This window comes from Cyprinodon variegatus, unplaced genomic scaffold, assembly GCF_000732505.1.
Source record: "Cyprinodon variegatus isolate N-32 unplaced genomic scaffold, C_variegatus-1.0 Scaffold66, whole genome shotgun sequence".
Lineage (NCBI taxonomy): Eukaryota > Metazoa > Chordata > Actinopteri > Cyprinodontiformes > Cyprinodontidae > Cyprinodon > Cyprinodon variegatus.
In genome coordinates, this window is record NW_015150519.1 from 957,403 (window position 1) to 967,797 (window position 10,395).

The 10,395-nt window shown below is 38.0% G+C and overlaps 2 protein-coding genes across 2 annotated transcripts; one reads left to right on the top strand and one right to left on the bottom strand.

Moving 5' to 3' along the window:
* Positions 1-3,068: 3,068 nt before the first annotated feature.
* Positions 3,069-4,438, bottom strand: LOC107082973 (apolipoprotein A-IV-like). Its single transcript, XM_015371874.1, has 4 exons — positions 4,409-4,438; positions 4,252-4,303; positions 4,011-4,161; positions 3,069-3,882 (listed from the first exon to the last, which is right to left on the bottom strand). The coding sequence occupies exons 2-4, from the start codon at positions 4,289-4,291 to the stop codon at positions 3,306-3,308; spliced, it is 768 nt and encodes a 255-aa protein (XP_015227360.1). The 5' UTR covers positions 4,292-4,303; positions 4,409-4,438; the 3' UTR covers positions 3,069-3,305.
* Positions 4,439-9,013: 4,575 nt separating this feature from the next.
* On the top strand, positions 9,014-10,395 carry LOC107082965 (apolipoprotein A-I-like). Its single transcript, XM_015371866.1, has 4 exons — positions 9,014-9,074; positions 9,159-9,210; positions 9,327-9,477; positions 9,583-10,395. The coding sequence occupies exons 2-4, from the start codon at positions 9,171-9,173 to the stop codon at positions 10,157-10,159; spliced, it is 768 nt and encodes a 255-aa protein (XP_015227352.1). The 5' UTR covers positions 9,014-9,074; positions 9,159-9,170; the 3' UTR covers positions 10,160-10,395.

Consider the following 10,395-nt stretch of genomic DNA (forward strand, 5'->3'; position numbering starts at 1 on the left):
CACTAAACACTAAAGTAAGGTTGACTGGATCACACAGGAGTCAATTTCACAAGTACAAAACAATAGAATACAAAAGCCTAATGGATATTGCATTTACAGTATCTTATTTTATTTTCATTATTGTACATCCCTCATTAACTAAGTCAAGTGAAAAATGATGGAGAATTATAGAAACACAAAACTCAACACTATCTTATTTTATTAGGTGACACAATTATGAGACTATATTACTAAAGACAGATTGAGTAAACTGTGAGACTTAGAGATAACACCAAGCCCATGTGACTATTATCTTGGTGGTAGAGCTTTCCTACACAACATGAACCAGATCTATAATCTATAGACTGTTAATTTGAGGACTACAAACTATTAATTCTGTTATGAAACCACAAATGCTTAGGGGACATGTTTGGACATAAATGCAGTTTAAAGTTACCCTATCAAGCATATCAGTCTAAGCAGTTATCTATTAACAATTTTCATGTAAGAACCTGTAGTCCTCTCTGGTGCCTGCTGTAGTGTTAACTGCTGCTCTATTACTTTTTCAACACTGGGTGGCAGTGTAACACATTCTTTTGGATCAGGAAAAGCTATTCTTTGACAAATAGAAATCAGGTTTTGTAATTACTGGTAGGTTGTTTTAGAACCCAAAAGGTTAAACATAGTTCAAGATGTTCAACAATAAAAAAATTAAAATATTCATAAAATAATAACGTTTCAGTAAATGTTAGATTGGCATGGCTTATCAAAAAAAAAAAGAATTCAACTGTTACGCCATTGTTTAATGCAGAGCTTACTATATGTCAGGCATCCCCAAACTCGGTCCTCAAGGGCCCTGTCCTGCAGGTTTTAGAGGTTTCTCTGCTTCAGCACAGCTGGTTATAATGATTGCAGTAGACCAAAAGCCTGTTAATCAGCTTTCAATTAAAAGCAGCTGTGCTGGAGCAGAGAAACCTCTAAAACCTGCAGGACAGGGGGCCTTGAGGACCGAGTTTGGGGATGTGTTAATCGGTCTACAGCAGTAATTCATTAGCTGAAGTAGGTTTCAAAGAAAATTGATGTACCGGTATATTAAAAGATACAAATCACACATGTCAGAAATAAAAGGCCCACTAAAACAGGAAGGCAATGCTATATGTTGATGAGATTTCTCATGGTATTTTACGGAACTAAGTGACATTTTGACACAAAAAAGACAGCTTTAACAGGAAAATGATAAATGTCTGTGTGCTTCATTTTGACAGTGGAGTATGTATTTTTATAGCTCCCCATTAAAAAAGAACACAGTAGATAAGGGTTAGCTCCTCTGTAATAAACACAGGTAGATGAAAGGATTTGTCTTTTGCCACGAAAAAAACCCCCCTCTCTGTAAGAAATATTTTTGGACCAGTTTATGAAAGCATTGAAAGCTTGAATATAATAGAGGGAACAATTAATTCTGGTACAACTGATAGCTAGAGCAGGGAGTAAGCAGCTAGACCAACTGCCATAGGTACTCTGTATGAGGAAAAAGTCTATTAGGAAATATTTATTTTTTATTCAATATATTGGCTGATATTATTCTATTATGTTTTATTATTTTATGGACAACAAGCTTGAGCTTGAAAAAAAAATGCTGTATTAAATAAAAATAGCAAACTTGTTGAGCCATGCATTTGTTTAAAATGTTGTCAACCATTCTGCAGCATATTCTGTGACCTTACTGTTCAAAAGGGAAAACTGAATTGATTGAAAATCTTGAACCAAGTAGGTTTTTTTAATGTAACTATATCAAGTGGAGCACCTTCAGCACCTCTTATAGGGCTTTACTTGTGAAAGTGACTCTCTTGCACTTCTCCTTAGTGCTAAGAAAACTGTTTTAAGACTTGTACTAATTATTTAGTAATGACTTCTTACCACAAGCAAAATAAATCTGTTACTACTGGGTAATATGCAAGTTGTGTCTTTTGCAAAAAAACTAACATTATATCCTAAAGCTTATAGCAAAGGCCATTTAAAGTTTCAATGGAGCAAGAATTACCTTTACTGTAGCTGTTGGGATCAGGTTCTTAATGCCTAACATTGACTGATAAGACAACACGAACAGCTCTAATCAGTAATAAAGCAGGCTAGAACATGAAAATGTTAGATAACGTTTGCTATTGCAGAACCTTGCTGAGTTTCAGACAGATTTGCTCGTTAGAATTCCCCTGGAGCTAACATTGGATAATTACACAGTTTAAAAGGAAAACAAAATTACAAACCCGATCTTTACATAGACAAATGAGTGTTTTTTGTTTGGAACCCTCATGTTCTCACCCTAAAAGTAATTACTGCAGCCTTTCTTGGATAGTAAGATACATTAAACAATTATGAAACCTGTCTGTCAACACCATACAAATCTATAAATCCAACCAATATTATTTTTGAGACGTATTTTGAACTATGTATTTTGATGCTATCAGAAAACAAACATGTTGTGTGTATATGCATGTTTGCACAGTCATTACTGGACTCTAACCCTCCACGTTGGAAGCTGGCATCATCAGAAGGAAGTGAGTGTGCTAAGGAAGAGAAATGAGAGAAACTGCTATACTTTTGCATTTTATGAAAGCATGTGGATTTTGTTTTTTTTTAAGCATTAAAACAGCAAATAATGCATGTAAAATAAATGGTTTGCACATATATTTACCAACATACTTCATGTAAAAAGGAACCATCTTATCTTAATTTCTCCGATAGATTGTTGATCTAGTGTATCTCTTTGATTTTTAGGGATAACATACTGGAGTTTTTCATGGCAAGCATCAGCAAGAACAATAGGGTGCCTGTGGAGAAACCAGAAGGCGAAACTGTGACACAAGCTAAGACATGTTGAAGCATGGGGTATAAAGTCAAAATACTTGTTGCCTCTTTGGAAAAACACGGCACAAGTCTTATTGGTAGATAATCCTTGAGCTGTGATTTAGGAGACAGCAAATTTACTCTCATTGTAATCTCTAAAATAATCATAAATTTACTATACACAATCTGAGAAAGTTAATACTTTTTAATGTTTTTTTAAATTTTATTTTAGATAACTTAGTGAAATTACAAAAATGCTTACAGTTTCCTTTCACAACACGCAGTATAAACAGTACATATATACACATTTGGAGAAGTGCCGGGTTTTGCTTGTTGTAACTCAGCAATAAAAATAACTTATGGATATTTAGGCAGATTTCATTCACAGTACAGAACTGATGTTTTATGGTCTTCCTCTATATGGTGGTGGAACCCACTTTTCAAGATTTTGTTTGGTTATGTCGGCAGAGGCTTTAGGTGACTCAGTTGGCTTTGACAAATGACTGGTAGAGAGAAATGAGCTGGGACCGGAGGTCTTGGGCATAGGGGTCCAGTTTCTCCCTTAGGTCTTCAGCATAGGGAGCCACGATTTGCTTCACCAGACTGGCTCTCTGGCTCAGCTCTACCTGGACCTTCTCAGTCATGGGAGCTATGCTTTTCTGGAAGTCTTCCAGGTGTCGGTCAACCTTCCCCTTCAGGTCATCTGTGTAGGGCCCCAGCTGAGCTTGTAGGTCCTTCACACTCTGCTCCAGGCTGGTCTTCAGCTCTTCACTCTTTTGTTTCAGAGTTGACCTTAGCGCCTCTGAGTCCAAGGAGTCTGCATAAGGGGCCAACTCCTGCTTGAGCTGCTCAACCCTCTGCTGGATCTGGGCCTTCATTTTCTCAGTGTATGGCTCTAGTTTTTCTCTAACTGAGCTAAGCTCCTGGGTCAGAACACTTTTCAGCATATCAGCCTCATCTGTAATCTTGTTCATCAGGTCCTGAGCTGCAGGGGAAAGCTGCTTTTGCAGGGTCACAGCATACTCGTTGGCTCTGTCAGCACTCTCTGTCAAGCGGGAACTGGACAGCCAAAAACAAAGTGACTGTTAGAACATCTAATATTGTGAAACATGTCAAAAAATAAGACCCCGCCTCCCAGCACACACAAACCTTCCTCTCTGGGTCTGATCAAGAATCACGTAACTTACTTAATTTCCTGTCCAATGGGTGATTTCCTGATCATCTCTAAAGTATCATCAGCTGTCCGTGTGGCCTTGGCAATGTAGTCCCAGAAAGCATCAGTTAACACTTCTAGCTTTGGCTTTGGAGCATCGGCATAGAAGAGGTTGGCGTTGCATCCTTCAGAGTAAAGATATCAGTAAGGGTTACTTTAGTAAGCCTTTTTTTTATTTTCGCTTTTGAATATGCATTTAAACAAGAGCAACTTACCAGAGAGTACAACAGCAATTAGCAATACAAACACCTTCATGACTGCAACTTGCTAAAATACATTAATTTATGATTAAACACTCATAGGTGCTACATTTACATCAATAATTATAGACTTTTATTAAATACATAGTCTGAAGCACAGTGCTTGGCTCACCTGCTTTGGGGCTTGTGTATCGTTCAGAGTTTATCGTGTTAGTGACTGTGTCTCAGAGCTGCTTCCGTGTATATATACTGAAGTCAGATGACTGTTGTAGTCAAGAGCCCAAAGTCCAGGAGTCCCTTCCATGCTGTCACAATAGTTATTTTTTTCCTGTATCTGCTGAGATGTTTGAACTGAATAGTTGAATGCTGGAAAATATACAGAAAAATTTAAATTTCCTCTTTTAGACCTTTGCATATAGAAAGAATATAAAATTTACAACTTGAAGTGTGTCAACATAGTCAAGCACTATCAGTCACTAGAAAAGTCAAGATCACTTTCCAAACTATTGGACTTTGGGTCAAGAAACATAAATTAAGCAGCATCCAGAAGATACAGTACACTTGAACTAACTACTTCCACTAATAATAAATCTTTTTTCTAAATTGGATTTGTTTTTATAAAAATAAGCTTTTCCTTTATTTAGCATACAACTGTTTTTCTAATATAGGAGATGCACGTCAGACATTGCTATTCTGAATGGTTTTATTACTTGATTTTTAGAAGGGGACAATGATAAATACCAAGGACAGCATTTTCCTGAAAATCTAAGTTTTTCAGGTTTTAAAATGTATATTTCAATTCTATTAAATTTAGCATCTCCTTATAATGCCAACCATTTAAATACCACGCAGACTGTTATTGTAATTTTTTTTTTTACGCAGAGGATAATTAAGTTCAGTGTATTTAGTATTACAGTAGCTCATTTGTCCCCATTTTTTGTTTTGTTTGTTTGTTTTTTACGAAGCTGAGTAAGATTGATTGTAGAGTATATGTGAACAGTTTAAAGTATTGACAGAAATTGTCGATCAGTTTAAGGTCTGGAGTCTGTCTTTAACATTCTAATACAACCGTTCCATTGTAGCTGTGAGAATCTGCTTAGGTCATTGTCCTGTTATGTCTCATTTTTTTGCAGACTCTAACAGCTTTAACTCCAGGATCGCTCTGTATTTAACTATATTTAAAAAAATACCCTAACTATATTTTAAATACAGTTAGAGCAAGTTAGCGCAGATCTCCAAACTGTGTGAATTATCTGGAGTAAATGTTGAAGTTGCTGATGATCCACCAATAACCTCCTGAAAATAAGCTTGACAGGGTCTGCCTGCTGTTTGGAGTGTACTGTTGTTCTACCTGCTGACTTTCAGTCTCCTCCAGCAATCTGCTGAGCTGCCCCTGTGGCTGCGTCTCAGTTTACCTGTGTCACCACCTATAACACATCACTCCCACACGGACACCACTCAACCGTCCTACTGGAGATATATGTAGATATAATTTCACTGAGCATCCATTTGCACCTTCATCTGTACTCAATCAATACTCCTAAGCCTATGAAGTCCATCTTGTCCTCTTCTCTTCTCGTTGTTGATGCCCGCTTATTGATGATGAACCGGCTGTCAGCCACAGAGTGCTAGCTACCCTCGCTAGGATGGCTAATACTCCAACCAGGTCCGATTCCACCTCCCTCAACTACAGTCTTTTAATCCACTCTCTGACGAGCAAAGGTGATCTCATTCAGGTTCTCCTCACTGTCTGCAAGTATGACCTTTTCTGTTTAACTGAAACTTTGCAACATCCAAACAATTTCTAAGAACTAAACATGGCCTCCTGGGTTTGTTTACATCCCTCAACCTCACAGTTCCGGACGTGAACGGGGCGGTGGTCTTGCCATAATCCTTGGGGAGAACTGGAAAGTTGCATCCTTTCCTCAAGATTCAAGATTCAAGAGACTTTATTGTCATTCACATCACGTGTTACATGAGGTAGAACGAAATTGAGAGTCATGGCCCCAGTTACATCCAAATATAAAAAATAAAATAAAAACTAGCTACAAGATCAAATTGTGCTAGCTACAAGATCAAATTATATAAATAGAAAAAATATTTACAGGTATATAAAAACAAGAAGTAGAAAAATAAAATGTTCCCACATTCAAAAGTTTTGAATCTACTGTCTGTAAACTCCGTCTTCTGAAGGCAAAAGGCTGTCAATTAGAATGCATATATAAGAAAACTGGACTCATTGTACATAAAGAAAAGTATTTTGATCATGTTTTGTATTATAGGGACTGTATTTTACAAGTCAAGAAGGACTTTTACTCCACTAATTATAATGATTCTGAGTCTCTCTTCTCTTTATTTAATACAATTTTAAGGCCCCCCGATTCCTTCCTAGCACATTTCTGCTCTACCTCCCTATACAATTCTGTGATGGCCTTTTTCAGTTCACAAATCCAATCTATTTACCAGTGCCTGCCCTCTAAATCTCCTCATTCATTTTCTACTGATCTTCCAGTGGCAAATCATCCTTTCTTCATTTTTGAACTTCCTACCTAAATCATATCAGGACTCATAAACAAATCCAAATCCTCCTTTTTTCAACTTGACCTCTCCCCATTCCTCAGCTCAAAGCATGCCTTCCATCCCTCCTCCCCATCATCACTACAAACATTCACAGTTTTCTATGACCACTGGAATTGTCCCAACACCCTTCAAAACCACTATAATAACACCAATTCTAAAAAAATAAACCCTCGTTCAAATCCCAATAGTTTTGTTGAATCTATACCACATTAATCTATCCATGGGGGATAGATTAACGGATTGCATAACTGATAGCAGATTATCTTATGCTTTGAATCTCTGTAGCGTCTCCAGAGTTATCACAGGCCTGAACTGTTTCTCTATTAATGTTCATCATTTACAGCCTTTAAGTTTAGGTGAATAACCATATTTTGGTAAGTTTGAAGGTGTCAAACTCTTTCCATCTTTGGGAGTTTAGTTAAAAACTGATTTCAGATCTATAAGTCTGGTGTGGAGAGTGTGATTTCCACTGCAATCATTGATTGATGCATCAGCATCAGCCAGGGATTTAAAATATCAACAAATTGATAGACAAGGGTGGCTATTTTCTCTGTGTGAAAGAGATTCTTCATTAAAAAACACAACAGAAAACACTGAGCATTCTCAGAATACAGCAACAGTGTTTTATTCCAACTTCTTCGGTTTCATGAGACCATGACAGGAGATTCTTCCTGTTCATAGCCATCAGTTTTTACAACAACTCTTTAACAAATTGTGAATATGATTTGTCCTGAAGCATATCAATAATATAGCTAGAAAATCCAAAAGAGTTGAGAACGTCTCTTGGGAAGGTTCGTCTTTCCTTAGAAGAACAGGAGAGAAGTCATAAACTCCTCAGACCGATGAACCAACTCATGAAGAAGAGAAATAACTACTTTTTATTTTACTTTAGGGTTAATGAAGAACTTTCAAACTGAATTGTACTGAAATGAAGTTGAATACAAAATAGAAGGATAATGCATTCCTTCACACCTTTATCTGACCTGTCTGCTTTATCTCTGCTGACATATGTTCTTTAATAAATCTAAAACCTTTCTGAGGGGAGCTTAATAAGTAATGATATTAGATTACACTCAGGACGATTCTAAATTGGCTCTGAGGATAATTGGTTTACCAGGATTTTAAAGAGGACTAGATGAAAGGGAGGTGAATGTATTTTTTTTATGGTGCGTTACAACTAAACGTGAACTCGGCAGGGCGGTGATCGGATGTTGCCAACCTCGTCAAAATCTTGCCGTTTGTTTCCCTAAAATCACCATCGTCGCCTTACTCAGTTTTGCTCCGCTTTGCTTTGCTCCAGATCTGCCCCTCTACATACAGATAACATTCTGTTGTATTTCGCTCCAGCTTCAAAATACACCTTCGGTGTGACAGTACCATTAAACATAAAAAAATGTGTGTTTAACAGTACAGTTGAAATTAAAGTCCTACTTTGTCTGTTTGCATAAAAGTATAATTTACACTGATATGTCTTGTTGCAACTTGAAAAACTATTAAAAAAAGTTAAGCGGTGCCTTTAATTTAGCATTTTTCGGCACTGCATGTAGAAATCTGTCCATCTGTGGGAGAGAAAATGGCCATAAATGAAGAAACAATTGTGTTCGTGAGAACTGATCTATGACACATCTGAATGAAGCAGAAGCTACTTTGTCCCTCAGAGGCTGACGGTGCCTGAATGCACTAACCTTTGGACGGACAGATATGTACAATTACTGAACATTGGCATGACACAGAAACAAGGAATATTTATTACCCTGAAAGTTGCAGACACATGATAAGATAAAAAAACACCATTGTATTTACAATTTAAGTTTGAATTCAATAATAGTAAAGAGATTTATTTTGTCTGTGGCAAAGAATTGAGTGTTATCATTTGAGCATAAGGTCAGCTAGTGTTAACAGTGTTGATTAAGTGTTTAGTCATACAATACAAATATATTTAGTTAATAGCATCAGTGGTTTTACATTTAAAAAGTATATTTTTTATTTCTCATTCTATTTTTCTTTTTGAACTTGTTACTGATATGTAAAAACAGCCGATTGGATTGTATTTCTGTAGCTGCAGGGTTCTCCAAAATGCTTGTTGTATAGATTGTCTGGACAAAATGTCAGCAGAAGGGTGAGGCAAGGTGACAGCAAAGCACTACCTCTTGGACTTTGGGATCATTAGTGTCCGGCTTCACTATAAAAGCTACGGAGCATTAACAGTTCAGCACAAGCACAACCAAGTGGACTTACAGACAATCTTGTAAACTCAGGTAAGAGGAGGACACAGATGGCTCTTCTTTTCAACTTACTAAATAAAAAAGTTTTGGTGACTTGATGTTCTGTGATTGTTGCAGGTTCTAAGAGCCATGAAGGTCCTTGCAGTGCTCGTCCTTGCTGTTTTCACCGGTAAGTAATTTGGACACATATATTGAAGCTAAATTGAATATTTACTTTTCAAATTTACAATCGCAAGCTTCAAAATACTGACATAGATTCATTTTACTCTCCTCTCCACCCTATAGGCTGCAATGCCAACCTCTTCTATGCTGATGCTCCCAAGCCACAGCTGGAGGTAATGACTGATGCTTTCTGGGACTATGTTGGAAAGGCCACTCAGACAGCTGATGACACCCTCCAGATGATCAGGAAATCCCAGTTGGGCCAGGATATCAGGTAAGTCCTACAACATACATTTGAAATGGATTTTTTTCAGTTACCGGTATATGCAGAAATTAGAATATAAACTCACTATCTTGCCTCTTCTATTACTTTGCTCAGCACCCGTCTCACAGAGAGCGCTGAATCAGCCAGCCAGTATGCAGTGTCCCTGCAGGAGCAGCTCCCAACTGGAGCCCAGGAAATGATTAACAGAGTTACCACAGAGGCTGAAGTGTTGAGAGAGCGCTTGAACAACGACCTGAACAATGCCCGAGAGAAGCTGGAGCCCTACACTGAGACCCTGAAGGCCCAGATCCAACAGAGAGTGGATCAGCTCAAGCAAGAGCTGGCCCCCTTCACTGACAGTTTGGACACTGACACCCTGAGGACCACTGTGATCCAGAAAAGTGAGGAGCTGAAGGCTCAGCTGGAGCAGAGTGTCCAGGACCTGCAGACTCAGCTGGGTCCCTACACCGATGACCTTAAGCAGAAGGTGGACCAGCACATGGAGGAATTCAAACAGAAAGTCACTCCCCTGACTGGCAGAGTCCAGGATGAGCTCACACTGAGAGCCCAGCAAGTAAAGGAGATCGCCACCCCATACGTGGACAACCTGAGGGAGAGGCTGGACCCCTATGCCCAGGATCTCCAGTCTCGTCTCACATCCCTCTATGAATCCTACATCAAAACCAACTAAGTCAAACTCCAACTGACTCTGAACACAAAGAAACAGCATCAATTTAAACAGATTATTTTTCTCCCTGATTCCATAAATATGACAGTGCAACAACTTTAGTTAACCTGTCTGGAAAAAGGGCAGTTGTTATTCCACATATTAACGATGTGAAGAAAGGTAATATATAACAAATGTTTGTTGGTCTGTGACCACATGGTGTCTGCTCCCTAATTTATGAAAATAAAAAACAAAAGCAA

Coding starts and splice junctions, on each gene's coding strand:
- LOC107082973 (XM_015371874.1), bottom strand. CDS start 4,291: ATGAAGGTGTTTGTATTGCTAATTGCTGTTGTACTCTCTG. Junction 4,162..4,251: donor AATTGCTGTTGTACTCTCTG/GTAAGTTGCTCT, acceptor TTTACTCTGAAG/GATGCAACGCCAACCTCTTC. Junction 3,883..4,010: donor CCCATTGGACAGGAAATTAA/GTAAGTTACGTG, acceptor TTGGCTGTCCAG/TTCCCGCTTGACAGAGAGTG.
- LOC107082965 (XM_015371866.1), top strand. CDS start 9,171: ATGAAGGTCCTTGCAGTGCTCGTCCTTGCTGTTTTCACCG. Junction 9,211..9,326: donor CGTCCTTGCTGTTTTCACCG/GTAAGTAATTTG, acceptor TCCACCCTATAG/GCTGCAATGCCAACCTCTTC. Junction 9,478..9,582: donor CAGTTGGGCCAGGATATCAG/GTAAGTCCTACA, acceptor TACTTTGCTCAG/CACCCGTCTCACAGAGAGCG.